This window comes from Alnus glutinosa, chromosome 14 (assembly GCF_958979055.1).
Source record: "Alnus glutinosa chromosome 14, dhAlnGlut1.1, whole genome shotgun sequence".
Taxonomy (NCBI): Eukaryota; Viridiplantae; Streptophyta; class Magnoliopsida; order Fagales; family Betulaceae; genus Alnus; species Alnus glutinosa.
The window spans coordinates 15,443,152-15,465,851 of record NC_084899.1 but is presented as its reverse complement, the minus strand read 5'-3'; the positions used below and the strand labels follow the sequence as shown (position 1 = coordinate 15,465,851).

The 22,700-nt window shown below is 36.9% G+C and overlaps 1 protein-coding gene across 1 annotated transcript; it reads left to right on the top strand.

Moving 5' to 3' along the window:
- The first annotated feature begins 3,502 nt into the window (after positions 1–3,502).
- On the top strand, positions 3,503–22,201 carry LOC133856884 (transcriptional corepressor SEUSS-like). The gene is made up of 10 exons (XM_062291930.1): positions 3,503–3,868; positions 4,919–5,963; positions 6,043–6,162; positions 6,800–6,857; positions 10,243–10,457; positions 10,550–10,618; positions 12,257–12,354; positions 18,513–18,606; positions 19,065–19,134; positions 20,796–22,201. Exons 2-10 carry the CDS (start codon positions 4,941–4,943, stop codon positions 21,722–21,724), a joined length of 2,676 nt encoding a protein of 891 aa, XP_062147914.1. The 5' UTR covers positions 3,503–3,868; positions 4,919–4,940; the 3' UTR covers positions 21,725–22,201.
- Positions 22,202–22,700: the final 499 nt, after the last annotated feature.

Sequence of the window (22,700 nt, the reverse complement as noted above, 5' to 3'; positions counted from 1 at the left end):
AAAAAAAGAAAAAAAGAAAAAGAAAAAAGAAGCGGGATACCTTTATGATAAATAAGTATTTGACCTATGTTATGAAATTAATACTTAATCATTTTTTTTATTCATAAATTAATACTTAATCATAAGTGTTAGTCAAAAAATTTGTGTCTTTTGCATAATAACTACATTAAACAAGACATAGTAGGCATTGACATATTAAAGAAGAAAATAAATGTTTCACCACATATCAGACAACGACGTTGAACAATTAAAAAGGCAGATAATGAAATCCATTTGGGGACCACTATTGTTATTGCTACAGACAAGGACCAAACTTCACAAAAGCAAACACATAATGCAGCATCGACATAATTTTCGCACACGTGAAAGCAGCATCTGAACACAACCCACCAACTAAAGTCGACGTAAAACAAACAGCCGATAATAAAGTACCAACTCCATCATTCACATGTGAAAATCAACATCTCAACACAACTCATGGCATCACTTATCAATGAACAAACAATAAATTGAAAGAATTTTAGAACAAAACATATGGGAATTTCATATCCAAACAATATAAACCCGAAATCCTCAATTTTCACACAACCTTAATTTTAAAAGATTCATTTTTTTACTAACCTCCAACTGAAAAAGATAAATCAGTGGCCTTGTGAGAGAAATCAAAAGATGAAGACTAGATTTTTGTAACACAGTCACGATGTCACGCTTTGGACTTGTCGAAGAAATCAAAGATGTTGGTTCGTTCAAAAAGTTGCTATCTTCGGACTTGTCGAAAAACATGAAGAAGGGGAGATATCTGAAGCCTTATAAAACATCGGTTAAAATTTGTCCAAAACACACGTGAAATATTTGAAGGTCAATTCGATAATTGACCGCGTCTAACTGAGGGTAAAATGGAGAAGCTCGCATGAAAAAAATCATGTGCTGAGGCCCTTTCCATCATAGTAGACGAGAATTACTAACGGATTGGCTACATTGACAAATTTGGAAACTTTGTTGGAGCACATTGCAAAGTTTTGAACATTGGAGGCAAAATTGAAAAGTGGTCAAACTTTGAGTGGTTAATTGTATTTTCCCCTATAGAATAATATGCTCAATGTTCTAGTTTATCTTAGAAAATAAATAATTTTTTATTAAACCGAAAATGTCACGCAAATCAAATTAGTTTTAGGGCACTATCCCTAACACCCAATGGGTCCGCTTGGCTTGACCTATCATAAATGGGTTGATCTAATAAGTTTTTAGTTTTTTTACTACATACTTAACTTTTTTTAATCCATTGGATCAGGCCTATGCGGGTTAAAAACCTTACTCGATGGCTAAGAAAATGAGCCGAAAACATTTCAAACACCTATTACTGCCTCCCATTTTTCCCTACACACGGTGGCCACCACTATCAAATTATCACTAAACACCTTCGAGGAGTGCAACCAGTTACTATGAAGAAGCCACTGCCTCACACAACAACAGAGTTACGTGGCAAAAGCTATCGGTGATGTAGCGGCGATTCACTGCACCACCCTTTATATTGCCATTGCACCACCTTCGTGCGGCGAAGTAGATCTGCTCTAGCTTAATAGTTGAGCGGCGCAGATCTGCCGCTCCTCCATCAAGAAGCGATGACCATGGGTTAAAGCATGAAGCTCGTACACACGAAGCTGCTATGCAATGGTGTTGTAGCACATGCTCCACTGTAGAGCTGTTTTGCATGCGTCTTTGCAGTGCGGCGGTGCTGCTTCGAGCGCATTACAACAATGATATTGCCAGTGCGCATGTTGATGTAGACACTGCTAGTTGAGGCTACACATGGACGATTGTGCTGCTACATGCTGGCGGTGTTGCCTTTGTGTGTGGGCAGCTTTGCCGCTTGGTGTTTCTACCGTTGTGCTTGCTGCACGCGGCATTTCTACCTCTTGGTGTGCATGGCGCTGCCTTTGTGTGTGCAACAGTACTATTCGATGTGTTAAGTTGTATGGCACGGTTTTGCATGCAAACCAACACTAAAAAAGACGAATGCGAGACCAATGGTGTGTGCACTCAAGAGCTATTGTTTTTCAAAACACGAATACACATGAGAAAAACAAACCTTGCTCTGATACCAATGTTAGGAAATTTTACACAATGAAATAAAATATTCGATAGCTCTCATGCACCAAAAACAGGATCTGATGAAGTTGTTCTACGTGCCTTAACTCCTAAGCTCTACCATTTTCTTCTCCTGGCGGTGGATTACACTACTAGAACGATACCCATGATACATACGGTCTAAGAGCACAAGAATATCACAATGAGAGAGAGAATTTTCCTGTTTGCCTCACAATCACACAAATTGTCTCAACTCATTCAATGAAAGGGTTATATATAACCACACCTTCATTAATGGAGAGGTTGAAAAACAACTATAGAGTAACGTGCCAGACATTACTCATTCAACTGTTGCTAGCCGTTTAGGGCATTACTCCAAAGGCCATCAATTGGCCAGTAACTGGCAGGCGTTACACTTGGCTATTGAAGTAAACCAGACATAACATCTAGCTTCCTTGTAAAGAGGGACGCCTGTGTGGACGCCCTCCACTAATATCAACCTTTTTGTATTAATGGAAAAAATTATTTTCTCATTTAAAAAGTAAAATGCTTCTAAGAATTTGTGTTTGTTTTTATTATAACAAAAAATAATGAGTAATGTTAATCTTCACACCCATTTAACACTAGTTAATGTGGCATGTTTTAAGTGACTAATATATATATTTTTTTAAATGGCTGACATGTTAAGCCACTTAAAACATACCACGTCAGGCGATGTGAAATGAGTGTGATAAAATAGTTGCGGAGAGTAGAATTAATAAAAAAAAATAATTAAAAATTTCATATCAAAATGAGAAACAATGGATCTGTGAGAAGTAATTACAGCAGTCTGATCGGCTATAACTTAAAAGCAAACTCTTTTAAATATTTTAAGTAAAGTATAAATTTGGTATACTTTTCAACTAATTGTTATTATTTTTTTTATTGCAGTAAAGGTTTTCATTAATTCATGCAATAAACTAATAATTTGAGGATGATCGGACTAATGATGTTTTCAAATTAAGGAAAGTTAGAATTTAATATTTTAATCAAACTAATATAGAAACGTAGAACTCAAACTCAAATTTGGATATTAAATAAATTTCAAAAATCGAAACTTGTAAAGAGTATGAATTATATATTTATATATAAAAAAATATAAAATTTTAATTTTTTTTCACATAACTGAAGGCTAAATTTGTTTTTCTTTTTGCATAGGAATTTGTACGAAAAACAAATAATTTTCTGTAAATTTTAATGGTGGTAAGTCATGATAATGAAAAAATAATAGTAATGGATATGATTTGCATGCAGATCATAGCATTGACTTTTTTCACTTGGAAAGGGTACAACAGTTACTTCAACTTGTAATAAAAAAGAGAACTTTAAACAAATATAAAATGCTGAATCCAATCTAAAGGAGATTTGACGTCCGCGAGCGCACACAGACAGACAGATAGACAGAGACGCACGGAGTGCATAGAGACAGTGTACAGAGAGAGTGAGTGAATAAACAACAGACAATGAGAGAGAGAGAGAGGGAGACTGTTGTGTAAAACCTGAGAGACTCAGAGAAAGGGCTTGAAAAAGTGCGTACGGACGCTTCTACAAGGAAGAGTATTGTTTAGAAACAGAGAACAAAATAAATATTCACATTGAAACCCGTGTAAAGACAAGCAAGAAAATCATACCGCTTAATCATATTTTATAGTCATGTTTGTGTTTTATCAATTTGGGTTTGTTTTAAACGTTGTTTAGGATCATAAATTATCTCCCCAGAATCACTGAGACTGCCACTCTTGTAAGTCTAGCTCTCTCTCTCTCTCTGATTTTTTCTTTTTCAAACTGAATTAGATATTTTGTTTGGACTGTAGTTGTATAATTTCAGTGATATATAGGTATATATATATATGTGTGTGTGTGTTTGTGTTATTTTTTCTTATGTAGCTTGTTTATGGGTTTAAACAAATTTTGTTGTGGTTGATGCTATGCTTGTTCTTAGTTGTTGGGTAATTGGGTTTTGCTATTTGTTTGGTTGCCGGGAAAATGAGAAAAGAGAACGAAAGAAATTTTGTTGAATTTTTGTGGTGTGTTAGTTTTTTGTTTTTGTTTGTTTGTTTGTTTTTTTTTTTAAAAAAAAAGAATTGAAAAGTAGGTTATTACCTGAACTTAGTGAAGTAGCTCTATTAGGCTCAATATGCTTTTTTTTTTTTTTTTTTAGGCTCTATGATGTGGTTGTACATTTTTTTTTTTGTATCCTGAAATCTTTTTTTTTAAATAGTCTGATATTTGCAACCTTTCCAACGTGAGTTGGGAGGGGGGGTTGGTTTGCGGGTAGTACTTGCAACATTTTAGTTGAGATTCCCACTAATCCTTTTGATGGCGCGGTAATCAACTTTTTTTTTTTTTTTTTTTTTTTTTTTTTTCTTTTAATTTTTTTCTCTGGTTTGTGTGTTGCTGAAAGGTTTGAGGCTTAGTTTTATTGTTTCATTAAATATAGAAGAACTTATCAGATTTTGGCCTCAATTCTTTGCTAGAGATTTTTTATTTTGGCAAAACTGTGGGTTGAATAACCAAAGGTAACTTTTCTTAGTCCATCGTCTTCCACAACTTGGTTCAAATGATTAAAAGGAATACCTTTGTTTTGTTTTGTTTTTTGCTTTATTTTATTTAAAACTTCTGTTGCTGAAGTGAGAACCGTAAGGTGTTAAGGTTTGATAAAGAAGTTGATTTCCCTCTAGGTTGATCACAATTTTGAGTTATGCATGTTGGCCTATAAGTTTGATTAGATTTTTTTTTTTTTTTTTTTGGATATGTTATTTACGCTTTATTGGATCATTTTGGTGAATAGGTACAGTTCTGCTACTGGCAAGATGATTCCATCTGGATCGCCGACACCGATCGGTGGTGCACAGTCTATTTCACCTGTGGTACTTCGATCGAACTCTGCCATTTTAGGATCTCAGGGGGGTTTGTTGCCTCCACAGGCAGCATTTTCTTCACTTGGACCTCCACGTGCACAGTGTAACTTGAATTTTCTTGGACATACATCCAACATTTCATCTCTGCTCAATCAAACATTTGGCGGTGGGGGATTGAACACCAGCATCTCTGGTTTGGGGGGTTTTCAACAAGGAAGTGTTGATAACACTGCCAGGTCTGATCCTCTTTCTACTGCAGCAAATGACTGTGGTTTCACTCCTCATTCATTATTTGCACCACCAAACATGACAAATTCTGGTTCATCCAATCAAGTTCAAAATTCTCAACTACCAACCTCTTCTGGGAACTCAATGCTGCCAGAACAACAGCAATCTCAAGTTAAAAGATTGGAGTTGCAGAAGTTACAGCATAGCCAGGCGTCAATGCTGCAGTCATCTGTTTCTCACAGCCAACTGCAGCAACAGCAGCAATTCCAGTCTATTCAAGGTGGTTTAGGGGGTGCGCACACTGTCAAGTTGGAGCCGCAGATGTTGAATGATCAGATTGCCCCTCAGCAACAGCTGCAGTCTCTGCAGAATCTTGGTCCAGTGAAGCTAGAGCCTCAACAGAACCAGATGGGAAGACGCATACGACCTGTTAAATTGGAAGATCAACATTCTGATCAAGCAATGCTTCTGCAGCAGCAACAGCTGCATTTCCTTCAAATGTCCGGGCAGTCTTCTCAAGCTGCCACTGCAAAGATGAAGTTTTTGCAGCCGCAGCGAATTCTGCAGCTGCAACAACAAGAGCATCAAGAGCTATTCAAGACTCTTCCTCAGCAACGGTGCCATCTACAGCAACAGTTTCAACAGCAGAATTTTCCCATTAGATCTGCCATGAGACCAGTCTATGAACCAGGAATGTGTGCTCGCCGTTTGACACAATACATGTATCAGCAGCAGCACCGACCAGAAGTAATGTTGTCTTATTTCTGTATTTATTTATTTATTTCTTTTGTCACTGATCTGGTTGTGATGTTGGATCTTAATTCAGGATAACAATATTGAATTTTGGCGGAAATTTGTTGCTGAATTTTTCACTCCAAATGCCAAGAAGAAGTGGTGTGTTTCATCTTATGGAAATAGCCACCAAACAAATGGCATTTTCCCTCAGGTATGTTACCAGGAAAAGAGTAGTTGACTTACAATTGATATGGGGAAAAGAGAGACTTTTCCTTATTGTCTGTGGTGAGGGGAGTTGGAATGAAAAAAAAAAAAAAAATGGTCTCAAACCCTAGTAGAATGGACTATTGGCTACTATCCAGGAATGGGTGGTAGATGCATGCTTTCCCAAGTGAAAGATGTGTGATTCTTGTGCTCGTTTAGCATCACATGCATTGGTGGTTTAAGAAGGAATTGTAGGAGATGGATAATTTGAGGGTTATGGTAGGCTGCCTATGAGCAAGCTGAGAGTACCATATGTGAAGAAAATAGTTGCGGGCAGATTTACCAACCATATTTATTAAGAAAAAAAAAGAAAACAAAGAAACAAATATGATAATAATGCATGATATTGGAGCTTGAAATTGGTCACTCGGTGGGGGTAGTGATAACCTTTTGAGTAACAGTGTCCTGAAATGTGGTTCAGCTTTCATGTTAACCTTGACATTACCTATAATTTATTTACTCATGATTTACTCCCCTTAATATGCGGTTGACACAATCATGGCAATAAGTATTACCAATTCATTCTATATGATTTATGGTTTTTATTTCATATCAATATCAAAACATTAGAATCTTAATTACAGAATTTGCTGGATGTATGGCTCTGTGAAATATGCAATTGCAAGCCTGCTCGTGGTTTTGGTATGTTATCCTTTTCTTCATTAATTTTTTGTTACCATTTATTTGTTTTTGAAAAAAGCTGCTCCTTGGAATTCACTGAGTTAATTGCATTTCTTTTAGACATGGGTTGGATATGCATTTTATTGTTCAAGAGAAATACTTTATTACCCCTTTTTTCAACCTTGCAGTATCAAAGTGTCACTTTACCTCTCTGAAATTTCTTTTGTTATGTTTTACTGTTAGAATTAGATGGAATGTACTTTTGAATGAAATGGGAATCGTTGACGGGAAGTGAGGCAATCACTACTTATCCTAAAAGATTAAGTTGACGAAAAATAGTGAATTTAATCATTTAATTAATATTCAACACTTCTCCTCACGTGTGGGTTCAAACACTTCCTTTCAACAAGTGAGTTGAACACATATAATATTTAACTGAAACAAGGGGGTAAATTATGGAGTCAGGGTTCGAGCTCAGGATTTCTTCTTTGGTATTTTGTTATTCATCAATTATTCTAAAAGCTTAAGCTGATATGAAATGATGAATTTAATAATTTAATAACACTTTCCGTTACGTGTGGGCTCAAACTCTCGCTCAACAAGTGAGACTCAATATGTAAAATATTTAATTGAAAGGCGAGGTAAATTGTATAGTCTGAATTTGAACTCAAGACATTTCCTTTGATACTGTGTTAAATCATCAATTACCCTAAAAACATAATTTGATAAGAAATGATAATAAAAAATTAATATTTTAACACTCATCTTCATGTGTGGTTTCAAATTTCTCATCTTAACAAGTGAGGCTTAACATGTAAAATATTTAACTGAAATGAGACATATAGAGTTAGAATTCGAACTCAAAACCTCTACTTTGATACTATGTTAAATTACTATTTATCTCAAAAGCTTTAGCGAATAAGAAATGATAAATTTAATCATTTAATTAATGTTCTAACAAATTTAACAGAGAAAACTTCAAGGTGGCAAAATCATGATTTTGAAACTATAAGTTGACCGTAAAAACTGGCCAAACCTCACGGGGACAAAGTGTAGTTTCCCTTCCTTATCAAAAAAAAAAGAAAAAGAAAAGAAAAGAGAAGGTTTCTCATATTCTAAAAGGTACGTTCTATTTTGTAGTTTTAATTTTTTAAATTTAGTGGGTATTTTAATGCTTAAGAAGGAAGAATTTCCCATAAGAAATGTTAAAAGAAATGCTACCAGTGCATCCATTCCATCCTCTCCATCAGAAGGATCTTAATATATGTCATTATGTTTAAGAGCAGACAACAAAGGCATTGAGTAAGCAAAATTTCCAAAAGAAGATGTTTAACGAGAGAATGAGATGAAGTTGTGAATGGTACACGTATATGGGCACCTTGTCTTAAAGCAATGGTGATCCATTGAGAAATGTCATTGACTTAATGAGTGGTGGATGGGTAGTAAGTGGCGGAGAGTTAACTTGCACTCATCAATAATGAGTTAAAATTAACTTAGTAAGCACAGCGGACTGCTCATGAAAATCTTATTAGTGAGCTGTGATGGTGTCTTCTCTTGATGGCATAATTAATAAACCATTTTCCTTATTGACTCCTAGTGGCAGAATCAAGTTACTCATTAAAGAAGGTACTATTAGCATGCGCATTAGAACTAATGGTTAGTCCAACTGTCCAAATATCCCTATCCTTCTACTGTAGCAGACTAGCCAAGGAAGTCAATATCATATTTTGAGGGCAAGGGTTCATCATAGCCTGTTCCAAATTTGAAAGAAATATGCATAAAAAAGACCGAAGGAAGATTATATGGTGAATGTCAAACAACATTGGATAAGATAATAAGGGTACATGATGGAATTTCCTTGTGATCATCAAAGTAGCAGGCAATTGAAACAGTTTGCTCTAATTCCATTTAAAATTAGGTGCATGGAACTTCAACAAATGTCTGTTTCTTCGGTACTTGAGGTTTAAGGAATCCTTTGATTGTTCATACAGAAATAATTGAAGTTCCAATTAAAAAGATTTCTGGGCTTTGTTAGACCCAAATAATATAATAAAGCAAATTGTATTGCAATTTTCTTGTAAAACAAGTACATGATATATAAAGTTCAGAGTGATTATGCAAGAACAAAGGTGAAACAGCAAGTATTAGAAAGATTTACAAAAGTTTTCTGCCCAATCGGTCCCATATCATGGTATTGATGTTTGTGGAAGGATAGGTGAACAGTTATACACACATATAGGAACTGAAATTTTGTGATGCTTTCCTAATTGAGAAGCCACCACTCCATCTTGGAAACATGCTTATGGAAGGAGCAGACAAATTGAAAGACTAATGACAGATGACCAAGCTGGCATAGCACTGTTAAGGCATAACACACGAATTTAAAGGTACTAAGCAACAATCGAATCATGGTGGAGATTGTCCATATCTTGATCTGAATTTTTTTGGGAGGATAGGGTGAACAGTTATAGACTCTTATAGGAACTGAAATTTTGTGATACATCCATTATTGAGAAGGGGCACACTCCATCTTGTAAACAGACTGGAAGCAAGTAACCCATAATTTGCAAGACTAATAACAGTTGGACAAGGTGGTCTATCATTTTTTAAGGAGTCATGCTAGAACTTAAAGTTACTAACCAACAGTGGATTGTGGTCAAGGTAGTAAAGGTCACCGTGGTCATGTCTTTGATCAATCATCTCTTCGTCAAGTGTTCTTGAAGTACGTTAAGTGTAAAGAGTCAATAATCAGGGAATATGATTTTGTTGAGTTTTTCAATTAGCAAGGGCAAAGGTATATGCAGGAATGTTAGGAATTCAGGCAAAAGGAAAGATACTGTTGGGACACTGAGCTTTTGCTGAGTTCAAGAAATGATTAAAGCTCCTAAAAGAAAGTATCATAATAAAAGTGAAGCATAACCAAATTCAGTGAACATTAAATATTTTATCATGTTCTGATGACCTTTACTCTTCTAGTTATGGTGAGTCTGGAGAAGTATGTGGCAAATAATGTTTGCTGATTGAGCATTCTGGCATAAAATTGGCATATGATTCAAATAAGAAACTAATGGTAAGAGACAAAAAAAAAGTGTACTTGTACCAACTGAGGGAAGTAAATTTTGAAAAGAGGTCACCAATAAGCTCGTCTGAGGTGATCATTTGTGAAGAACAGGAAAATTAAGATATTATTTTTGTGTACATCTTTTAATATTTCAATTTTTTTTTTAAGGAAAAGTAAAGTTTGTTGTCGTCTGCTAAAAAAAACCAAAACTTTTCCAAGTTTTCAAACTGATTGGATATATTTTTTTAAAGTGTGGAATAGAACTCTCTTAAACTTCTTCATCAAAGTTGATTTTTTATGTCAATTTTAAAATTCTCTCAAAGATTGTCTTCATTGAAATTTCAGAAACAACTGTTGAGGTTCTGCCCAGGCTATTCAAAATCAAGTATGATAGTGGTACTTTACAAGAGCTTCTTTATGTTGATATGCCCCATGAATATGAGAATACATCTGGTCAAATTGTCCTTGACTATGCAAAAGCAATACAAGAAAGTGTTTTTGAGCAGCTTCGTGTTGTACGAGATGGTCATCTTCGTCTTATCTTCTCTTCAGATCTGAAGGTTGTGACTTATTAGATAACCTTTGTATTAGATATTTCAATTTCTAGATAAATTACGGATTCTCTGGTACAACTTCTATTCATTTTTGTTAGATTTGCTCTTGGGAGTTTTGTGCACGGCGTCATGAGGAGCTTATCCCTCGAAGGATAATAATACCCCAGGTGAATGATCTAATGCTTTCATTTTCTGATGCAAATGTGTTACGTAAATGTGTAATGGATCTAGTAGCTCGACCTTCAAAAAGAATTGAGAAGCAGAATCCTGCTTCTTGTTCTTACCTATTTTGCTAATTTGGAAGAACTAGTAGTAAGAAATTAGAGGATCTTAGGACTCTTTGTCAAACACAAGGTTTGGGTTAATTTTTGATACATTTTTATTCATAAGTTAATCTCTTTAAATAAATGAACATAACCATTGTAGGGTTGAATCTACAGCTTGGAATAACTCCTATCAAGACTCAACCAAGTGGGAATAAACATCGACTGAAACTAATCTACTTATCTACTAAAAAGTAGTAACGTAGGAATATAAACTACTCTACTTATCTACTAAAAAGCAGTAACATAGGAATGTAGATAACTTGTAAATGAAAACATACTTCTACTAAGAGCTGAACTCTCCTATGACTTGATAACATAGAGCAAGACTCCTAATTACATACACTTGACCACTAGAACCCAAACCCACTACAAGACTTATGCCTACAATATCCTCCTTTATCCATGTGATGACCATATCATAACAAAATGCCATTATTCTTTTGAGTAACGAACTTGCTACAACCTTCGATGGAGGTTCATTGAATTGGTTTACTTGATTTTGTTAAGCCATCATATAATTATTGGTTATTCATCGATAATAGTGGAAACAAAGAAAGAGAGGGAGATGGGAATGAGTTCATTTTAAAATTTGAGGGAGTATGATAGACTAAAAGGATTGAAGGGGCTGGGACAAGGAGTAATAGAGAGATGACAAACCCTTGTAATTTCTTGAGAAGCTCACCTTCTCTTGCACGGAGATCAACCTTAATGTCTAACGACCCATCCATCAGGAATCCTATGCAATGCATAGGATTGTTATCTTTGAGGGCCGTACTAGTTTTAGCACTGCATTGCATTACATTTGCTCTCTATTAGCATTGATTACCTTAGCCTCTCCTATATCAAAAAGAATGGCAAAAAATCTTATCTTGTTATTTCCTTTATCGTAAATCAAGAAATACGTATAGAGTTCCCTCGACTTTTTGTTTCTGTATGTGATAGGTAAACTCAAGTCACATCGTTATAGAATTGAACTCATGGCTTCACCTTCTACCCCTTGTTCATGGGAAGGGGATCCAAAAAAAAAATTTATGGAAATAGGGGATGCCATTTAGTCCAAAACCATCGTTGAGTTCCCTTTATGGTTTTTGAGGTGAATTCAAGACCTACTTGATTTTGCTGCATTAAAAAAGTGATTATGCCTTTGCTTCATTCCTCATAAAGATGAAAATCACCCCATATCGGCAACCTTTTTGCAGTTTTTCCTTCTTTCTTTCTTCTTCTTCTTCTTCTTCTTCTTCTTCTTCTTTTTTTCTTTTTTTTTTTTTTTTTTTTTTTTTTTTTTTTTTTTGATAAGGTAGGAGAATGCTAGTTCATGTAAATACTTACCAAAGGAAAAAAGAAAAAAAGAGATTTACCGCAAGTGAATGTCATTGTTTTGGTTTCATTCTTCTCCACTTATCCTTCAGGTATAGTGGTGGAAAGGATTTTAATGATTAATCATGGCATAGATAATTGATCATAATACGAATTTTGCAGCTTAGTCAGGTTGGAGCAGCTGCGCAAAAATATCAGGTATCTGCTCAAAAGGCATCAACCAGCTCATCTTCACAAGATTTACAAAGGAATTGTAATATGTAAGTTATTCACTTTTATTTAATTGAATTACTTTCCAAGGTTGAGAAATTGTTTTAAAAAAAAAATAGTGGACTATTACCCTGTTCTGTAGATTGTTATCAAATAGTTTGATAGGTTTTTAATTTTATCAAATAGCTCCTTGTGTTTCTCCTGCTTGCCAATCAAGGCCTTCCACTCCTATTATGTTAAATTTTTTCCAGATTATTTTTTATTTTTTTATATTTTAATTCCAATCATGCCCCAAAGCAAAAAAGGACTGCTAAAAAAAAAAAAAAAAAATCCTTTTTCATTTATCATGATTTCTCTGAAAACCGAAGACAAACAAATGAAAAGGGAAAAAGAAGAGGAAAAGGGAAAAAAATTGCAAAAAAGAAGACGATATAAATTACTTTTTTGTTTCCCTAGATTTCTCTGCAACCAAACAGATTGATGAAATTTGATGAGAAATAGAAGAATGATTGAGAAATGGAGAATTGCGATCTTGTCGGTGTTTAATATGCTGAACCAAAACATGCAGACTTTATTGACATTCACAGGAGCGTAAGGAAATTGCATATCCATGGCGATCAGATTAGGAGAAAACCCTATGACCTCAAGGAGGCAGAGTTAGAAAAGTTTAAAATCTCAAAATCTCTTATCCGTGGTGATCAAATTAGGAAAATCTTACAGTCTCAAGGAGGGAGAGTTTGAAAAGTTCAAAATCTCAACGCACTGTTGTTTTGGAATTTTCTGATTATTTTGGTTTTTTGTTTTTCAATCTTTGAAATGTTTCAGTTAGTTTTTACTGAGAGAGAGATACCGGCCTGTGAGAATCTGTGGCTCTTCTGAGGAAACTCTCTGGGTGAGAGCCTACAAACAAATGAAAATGGGAGCCCATGAGGGCCTAGCCACAGCGCCACAGGCATTGCTTGGGATGGAAAGCACTCCTTCAGCCCTTCAGCCCTTCAGCCATATTGCGTCTTTGGACTTCTTTTTGTCTTTTGTAAATTTTTCCTTTTTTAAGTATCTTCTTCTTTTTGCTCTTTTTTTTTCCTCGGGGGGTGGGCCATTAGTGAACCAATAACGACCTATTATGTGCCCAAAATTACTTCTATATATAGAACGAAATCTGCTGCTACTAGAAGTGTGATGCCCTGGGACCAGGCTCGAGGGAAGGAGAAGCTACCTAAATTCAGTCTTACCAGCATGGCCCCACTGATTTGACCGAATATTTGGGAAAATTAAAAATCCAATGAGTTATTTTATAACAACCAAAAGCATAGGATAGTAGTTTTTTATTTCCCTCCCTTACTCTGCTCCCCCCCCCCCCCCCCCCCCCCTTTTTTTTATTGCTACCTTATCTGTCGGAACTTCAGTTTTCCTTCAAATAATTCGTTTATATGTACTTGAGTGTACTTCTCTATTCAGAAATCCTTCTCTCTCTATTGGAGGTTTGCAATGCCAGTTTTTATTTTTTCCGTTTCTAGTTGGCTATAAATTTTATCTTCCCCCCCCTTTTTTTGACCGGGGATATACCTAGGTGGTCAATGAAGTTTTACCCTTTCCAAACTTAACCCTACCCTTCTTTTTCCTTTATGTTATAAGGAAAATATGTAACTTGTGGAGTTAATCCATCTACTGTTGGCAGATCAACCTTAAAAACAGTGTGTAATTAACTCGTAGATGAGCTGAGCTTGTGTTGCTGTAGATAGGTAGGAGTTAGCATCATTCTGCATATTTTTATGTAATATGGTTCGAGCAAGTATGATTTCTTCTTATTTTAAAATATCATTGCATTTTGACCAGTTTTAATGGCCATTTATTGACTTTTATTCCCCTCAATACATAGTGCCATTAGATGTTTCTGTTTGAAATTGTTACCATCCTGTTATCCTTATGGTATGGTATTAAGAAATTGTGTTCATACTTGACAAGTGCATTTATCACAACACTCTTTCTCCATTTTTTTTCTCTTTTACTTCTGCTTAATAAGATTTTAACCTAAGTAAGGCCTTACCACTTATCACTTATCCAGCCTCTCCTTACTCCTTATCACTTGATCTTAAGCCCAAGTGCTATTAATTATCTCTCTTTGCATGGTAGTATTTCTGTATTGGCATTCTAGCATCCAGCCAATGGCCTAAATAATGAGGAATAGCCAGAGTAGTAGTATCTGGCATGAGTTTGGTCTTCATATGGTGACCTGAAATATAGTTATGATGTGTAAGTGATAATTCTTATCCTATATTTCAGGAATCTCGCACTTATTGAAAAAAATAAGTAAATAAATAAATAAATTTTCTACGAGGAGTCTTGCGATCATCAAAAGTAAAATTATGGTGTTTTCACATTGTCCATGTGAACCAAATCATTTCTCCCTTCATAAGGTTGTACATCTAGAGTAATTTCTAGTAAGGCTTTACTTAAAATACACATACTGGGTTCCTTTGTCCTACAATTAGTTTGTTCTACTTCTTGTATATTAGGGTTGAGCCCTATGCTCTTTTAATGAATTTGCATTACTTAATAAAAAAAAGAAAAAAGAAAAAAGTTAGTTCTATCACTCATTGGGGGCAAGGCAAGGGATCTATTTTTGCTCTGAAGAGTGGTTATGATAATTTAAACCCAATGTAGATTATACAAGGCCCCAAGCCTGCAAGGTGCTTTTCTTGGAGAAATAGAAGGAATGTCTATGACTTGTTTGCTTTCTAGAACAACTTTTATGTATCTATGAGTTCGGGTATGGAATTTTGCCATTAAAATTGCTCATTTGGTAGTGTATTACATATAGAGATCTGAAAAATTAAGACTCCTATGTGTGTGTGTAATCAATCAATATACCAAAATATTAAATGCAGAATATAAATAATACATATATTTTGGTGACGAAGTGGAAACTCTTTATACCAAAGAGAAAAACCATTCTGGGGCAGCCAAACCCAGGTAGTCCACTATTCAGAAAAAAAAAAGCTAGTTACAAAGCAGTCGTACTTACATACCCCAATGCAATAGTCGTACCTTTAACTCCAACACGTATCTATACATGAACGCCTCCCAACCAGACCTTCTGTCTGAAGGGTTCTTCAATGGATTCCTTTACCTTAGAGCTCCTCTTTAAGCTAAACTTCAATGGTTGATCAAATCACACAAATATTCTAAGAGAGTTAGGACATCTAACAATATCTGTCTAAACACCTTCTCTTATCACACTGGAATTCAATACTGAATTCTTACAAATTACAAGCACAAAACCCCTTTAAATAGGTTTCAGAAATTCTAATTCTAATCAAACTCGGATTTTCATAGGTGGCTTTAGGACGGTGCTTGTGGCTCCGGACCTTCACTTGAATCTTCAACAAATATCTGACGTGCATACGGACCGATAACCTTAGCGTCCGGACGATTGCATGAAAATCCTTTCTTCGTTCGCAATCATCGCAATTTCGTCCAGACCCTGTGCGAACGGAGACTTACTGACTTCAATGTTTGTTGGGCAATCCGGACCTTGAGCTACTGACTCCACCATCTGTTGTAGCGTTCGGACCCTGATCGAACACTGAGTTTCTGACTTGGGTGTCCGGACCTTGGCAACTGGGTGTCTGGACGGTCTGTAGAGAAAACTGACTTTTTGAGCTGTAAATCTTCTAGATTCTTTCCTTCACCAGGATATTTCATTCTTAGTGAAATTCTGTGCAAATTTCTTCCTTGTTCAGCCCTTTCCATTTTGGAATTAATTATTCTGCAATAATACTTCTGGAGTCCTCTAGAGTTACGGTTTCCCTGATATGGAAGCGTTTTTGTCAAAACAGAATGAGCCAATTAAAATAAACCAACAAGATCTTTTTTGAGCTCTCTTTCTGTATTTATTTCTGCCATATTTTTTAAAGGGGCCTATTCGGGTTTGGATGCGGGTTGCGGGGCCCCGAGCTCTCTCCACCCAATTTCTGTTTTGCCAAAGGTGGTTCTGGTCCCGACTGCTTCGCCTGAGGTTGTTTTGCTACCAGCGACCTCATCTGAAGATGGGTTTTTTCTGGCGTGCCCAGTTGACGCCTGTGATTCCCTCCAAGGCTGATTGTAAAGACTGCAGCCCAGTTTTCTGCTTCGTTGAGGTAGTGCTCGCTTGGTGCTGTGGATTCCCCGATATTGTCGGTAGATCGAGATATTCTCCAGTCCTTTACTAAGCCGTTGAAGTTCTACAATCGTAAGTCCAAGGCCAGTAGGCTTTTGAAGATGGATGCTGGCCTGTTTGCTGAGGCAGTGTTGGTTATCAGTGGGCCACTTGTTGCTAGGCTCTTTGAGCTATTTCTGTCTGATTTGTTGCCGAAGGTCACGTCGTAAGGTGTTCTCGTTTCGATGGGTCTGGTTCGTCTCCGGCGATTCTGTCAGCTGACATTGGTGGGCTGAACCCGCATACCCAGTGTCATCCTACCTCAGTTGTGAAGGAAGTCTTCTTTCGGTTTAATGGGTATGATCCAGTGAGGCTGCAATTGAGTTTGACAACAGCTTGATGGATCATCCAGGTGATGTTGACTTCTTCTGCGGGAGTGCTTTAGTTTGATGGGCCTGCACCGGTTAGCTTTCCCCTTTTATCGTTGGAGCCGATGGTGGTCCTTGATCAGCATGGGGTTCAGCACGAAGTGGTATCCGAGATTGTGCAACGTGCGATGGAGATTGGCCCTATGTTGGGAATTTCTTTGGAGGTGATGGGAATCAGGACAGCCCTTGATAAGAAACATTGTCGAGAGGTCTCGGCTGCTCCTTCCAAACATGGCACAAAAGGCAAAAGGGAACTTAAAAACTTGGAATGTTCCATTAATTTTGAAGGCTCTAGTCGTGGCAAAAGGAAGAGGGCTCTGTCAGTTTTCTGAGGTTTTGGGTTGTGTTGTTGGGGGTGTCTTGCAATTATGCTGGGTTTCAAGGGTGAGGGTGGGGGGTTGTGCTGTGGTTGTTGTTGGGGCTTTTGTGGGTCCTTGCTTCCTTTTTGCTTTCTCTTTCTAGGTGTTCATTTTGTATATTTTCTTTGTACTTGGAGGTGCCTCTCACTTTTAATAAAATTTGACATTACTTATTTTTTTTTTTAAAAAAAAAAAAAAATTCAAGGGTTTGCTACAACCATAAGTGAAGCAAAGACCAAGCATTTGTTCAACTTTTTTTTTTGATAAGTAAATAAAGTTTTATTGAAAGCGTAAGGCGCCCCTAAGTACACTGGAAGTATACACAAGGAAACGCCTAAGAAGGCAGAGAAAACGAACAAGAAAATCAGAAAATCTAATCGACAAGGGTGACAAAAAAACCACCGTCCAAAGATACAGCATACGAAAGAACGAGGCAACAATATCCTCCAAGGAATTCTTCATATCTTCGAAACATCTAAGGTTTCTCTCCTTCCAAACACCAAAAAATACAAATGGGCACTATCTTCCAAACCGCAACACTCCTTGGCTTTCCAGCCTTCCACCAACAGGCAAATAAGTCGATAACTCTACTAGGCATAACCCAAGACATACCAAACCGAGAAAAAACAAGATTCCATAAGGCTCCAGCAGTGGTCTTGCGGAGTTCACCAAGCTCCAGCAGATTAAGAAAAGAAAATAGTGGCAGATGTACTATAGGTCTTTCAATCTATGGTTTATGTATTAACTCATTTGTAGGTAGTAAATAATAGTGCGATGGACTTCAGAAATAGGATAGGAGTATATATGACATGATGGCTTTCAACAGAAATCTGTATGAATTTTTTAGTATGAAATTTTTCCATTCAAATTGCTTGTTTGGTAGCCTATTGCATATAGAGTTGTTTTCTTTCTGCAGATTAAGAAGAGGAAATAGTGGCACTAGATGTATTAAATGTCTTTCTAGTTAGTCTGTTAACCTAGTTTGCATTATATGAGGGTATACATGTTCTGCTATGGCTTGTGTAATAACTCATTAATTGGTATAATAATGTGAACTGGCTTTATCTTTATGTCCTGTATATTCTATAATGGCATCTAACGAATGTGTGGTGGTGAACTTGAACACCATAAAGTTAATTTTATTTCTTTTCCAGAAAAATGTTCCATCTTCCCTGATACCTGTGTTAAACTTGCTTGATGACTGATAAACTTGTATGGAATTTCTATTTGCCCCACGTGTGCTTCAGTTGATTTTTATTACCCAATATGTGTAATCTTTCCAGGTTTGTTGCATCTGCTTGTCAATTAGCAAAAACCTTGGAGGCGCCTTTAGTTAATGATTTAGGGTATACAAAGAGATATGTTCGATGCCTTCAGGTATAATGCGGTGCAGCTTTCTACTACTTTTATTTAATTATTGTTGATAATTTGAATAAGGCTTGGCTTTTTGCATCTAGTAGTTTCGTTTTGGTCTTCCAATTGGGTGTTACTACCGTACTGGGTATTTTGTGTGGCCATTATATCCATGGGTTATTACTAAAATATGGTTGGCTTTGACATGGAAAACTGCTGTATTTTATTCAGATTGTTTATCCAGCATTGTTTCAATACACCTTGTATGAATGCCTTGTTATCCAGATTGTTGTAATCATTTTTCAACTGCTATTAAATGTTTTTCTTTTCATCAGCAATACGCAGATATTCCATTCTACTCAGAATGAGAATTGCAAATTTAATACATAATATGAATCATACTGAGCTGTGACTTTTGTGATGAATTTTGGACTGAGTCGCTACACGATTTTATCTTTGAATGTTTCCTGGGTGGATTACAGATAGCAGAGGTGGTTAATATTATGAAGGATCTGATTGATTATAGCCAAGAGAAAGGCAAGGGACCCATGGGTAAGCTTTACCAAAAATTTTCCTTCATTTGGTTTATAGTCTTCTTTTATTTGACCTATAAGCTTTCCATAGGCATTGCTTTTTATTTGTTTCTTGTCTTGGGAAAGAACCATTCCTTGGGAGGGAGTTAAGAAGGCATATTTTGTTAGCCTAAAGATGTCAAATCATTGCAGGTAGACTAGGGCTGTAAACGAGCCGAGCTCGGGCGAGTAGTAGTGCATGTGCGAGCTCAGCTCGTAAACTCGTCATGAGCTCGAGCTCGTGACGAGTATCAAAACCTGTGCTCGGCTCGGCTCGCCGAGGTAAAAATCTTGTGCGAGCTCGAGCTTGCCCATTAGCCGAGTGCCTTATCGAGTACTCGGCTCGGCAAGGCTCTTCCAACACTGTTTGTAGTCTCCGCCTTTGCCATGGCAACCTCACCACCCAAGACAGCCAATAGTGTGTGGATGCTGCTACCCATGGTGCTGAGATGCTGAGCAATCGTTTTTTTTATAGCAAAGAGACACTGAGAGAAGTTCAGAAGGTCTTCGTTGCATGTGGCATGTAGTGTTTGCAATGGAATTTAGAAGGTAGAAGAAGAGAGAATGTCAAACAATTGTCATGTCTTTGGAGAAATAAAGGGTAGAAATGGTAGATTTAAAGAAGAAGAGAAAATGTCAAACAATTGTCATGTATTCGGAGAAATAAAGGGTACAAATTGTAGATCTTACGAAATAAAGGGAAGTAAATCTTACGAAATTAGAGTTATGTTCATGTCGATATGAAGATAAAAGAGGCATTGAAGGGGAAAAAAAATGGGAAGAAGGGGAGCTAGCAGAGCTGCGATTCAATTGGGTTTTTGGAAGTCTGTAATGTGTAGAATAAAAGAGTAATAGTAGGGAAAAAAAAGAATTGGGGTTAAAGAAGAATTGAGGGAAGAAGTAAATGTGGAAGAGGGAAGAAGTGTGTAGCTTGAAAAGGAGGATCTCAATAAGGCAGTGTCATTGATTGTGTTGTCATTGATTGTTACTCTCTGTTGAGTGTTGAATGGCATTGGGAAGATGTAGCATTGGATGCCGTGTTGGTAGAAAATTGGAAGAAGAGTGAGTTGGAAGCAGGAGAACCGTCGATTCAATTGCCAAACAAGCCCATTGTCTTTCTGTAAAGCATATGATTTTAAATGATAGAGAAGATTTCATTTTCGAAGGTTTCAAATCATTATTCTCTGTCTAATGCCTTGGCTTTTATTATTTCCTACTTCCAATTGCCGGAAAAGTTTAGCCTGTGAATGCAATATGCTTGTAGTTTTTTCAATGCCCTAAAATTTGGGTAAGTAATCTTTAGTTTAGCACAGATGAAGAAGATATAAGGTTTTGTGTAAATTCAGACTTCAAGGCATACTTACATCAATGTTAGCTGGGAGAGAACTAGTTAATATTTTTTTTTTGGCAGGCATTTATTTGGTGTTTCTGTTTGTCTGACTGCTTAATTTCTTTAGTTTTCCTTTTCTCCTCGATCAATTTTCCTTTGTTACATTACTATTGCTATATACTTATTGCCAATTATACACATTACTATTGTTATACTTATTGCCAATTACTCATTACTATTGCCTGATACTTATTGCCAATTATATACTGTCAAGTTACCATGCGGTAGCTAATACTCTCTCCCTTCTTCAGAAAGTTTAGCGAACTTCCCTTGTGGGATCAGCTCACTATCTGGGCTTCGTAATTCAGCTCAAACAGCTGGGGAGTGGCAGCAGTTGAAGCGGCAAATTACAGGACAGAACTTAATAAATGATCATTCATTACCTGGAACTTCCACGCAGCCTTCTGCAAGCAATTGTGTTGCAAGTGTAAACAATTCCCAGTCCACAACGTCCACATTGACAACTGCTACCACTGTTGTTGGACTTCTCTGTGAGAATTCCATGAACTCTGGGCATGAAAGTCAAATGAACAATCCAAGCAGTCCCTATTCTGGGACCCATGTTTGCATTCCATCAGCTGGGTCCTCAACCACGCCGCCTCCAGCTCAATACAATCCCTCTTCTCCCTTCTTATCTCCAACTCCATCCTCCTCCAGCAATCCCCCTCAGACTTCTCAAAATGCCTTAACATCATCAGTGAATTCACCAGCACGAATCGCACTACAGCATACAGCTCAGTCAAAGGAGGCCAACCATGAATCCCAGAGATATGTTGAAAAAATCCTACAAGAAATAATGAATTCGTCACAGTATAGCAGAGAGGGTAGCATGGCCTCTGCTGGATCCTTGCGGAGTTATATGGACAATGTGATTGGGCTTAGCAGTTCACTTGCCAGTACCAACTCCCTAGTGGGGAATGGAGGTGTCAATAACAATGCAGGTGTTCCTGGTGAAGGGTTTGGGAACTTTGTTGGGGTTGGTCCCTCTACCGCTGCTACTGGAATGAGAGTTGCCATGGGGAATAACTCTGGCACTTTGACTGGAAGGGTAGGCTTGCCATTGATGCCTTCGGATAATAGCGTGAACCTTCAGCAACAGGAGTTGGCTAACAGGTTGTTTAATGGGCTTGGAGCAGTAAATGGCTTCAATGATCTCCAATTTAATTGGAAATATCCCTAGAGAGGCTTGTTAGATTTACTGATAGGTATTGCTCATTGTGAAAGTTGATTGCACCTACTAATAGGACTTGTTTCTGTGGTGATATAAGGTCTCATGCAAAGGTACAAGGGATTTCTCCCATCCAGTACTAAATACACACACAATCTACGCCAAGAGAAGCGGGTCTCTTGTTGCTGCAGTTGCGGTGACCTGGCCGACTTGGAGAAAGAACAAGCCTGACCTTTCTCGCTCTATAATTTTTGGTGCAAAAAGGTGACTCATTTATGCTTTTAACCACCTTCAAATTTGATCCATTGTGATCTAGGAAAGGCATAGTTAGAAATTTGTATATGAGCCCGTCCTGCTTTGTTGATGAAGATCAATGAACTGATCTTTGATATCTGATTCTCAACATCTTCTTGTGATTACCCTTCCTAAAGTTCTGTGTCTTACTATTTGTGTTCCCACTTGAAGTTATTCTCAAATTTCTTTTGCAAAGATGTAATGTGTTTCTTGTTTGTAAGACTAATTACTGAATTATAAAAGAAGATAGAGAAGGATAGAGAAAGATGTAGAAAAGGAATGAACAAGAAACAAGCCTGGACACTTCGAGAGGTCCAGAATCTCCAAGCTTTATTCAAGGAAAGCCTAAACTCCATGGATACCGTTTGCACATTGACAAATTCGATAATGGTTCATTAGTGGGCTCTGGGTTATATACACATCACAGTTGTAATAACCCCCTATCTAACAACCCAGCCCACTAGTTCACAGCAACTAACTCTACAACTCAACCCACTAAGTCTATTGCAACTAACCTTCTAACAAGGCCAAAGGCCCCTAATCTAATACCCAATATCCCTTATATTTATCCCTTACAAAAGATAGGTGTCTTTTGTCGAGCTGGCACACAAGGGAGAAACAGGAAGGAACACTGATTTATACGTTAATAGCTTCGTAGCAATAAAGCTTGAAAGAAATCTATTAAACAATCTCT

Excerpts from the sequence above, each read along its gene's own strand:
- LOC133856884 (XM_062291930.1), top strand. The coding sequence starts at position 4,941 with ATGATTCCATCTGGATCGCCGACACCGATCGGTGGTGCACAGTCTATT. Across the intron at positions 18,607-19,064 it reads GATATGTTCGATGCCTTCAG|ATAGCAGAGGTGGTTAATAT; the intron begins GTATAATGCGGT and ends GGTGGATTACAG. Across the intron at positions 19,135-20,795 it reads GAAAGGCAAGGGACCCATGG|AAAGTTTAGCGAACTTCCCT; the intron begins GTAAGCTTTACC and ends TCCCTTCTTCAG.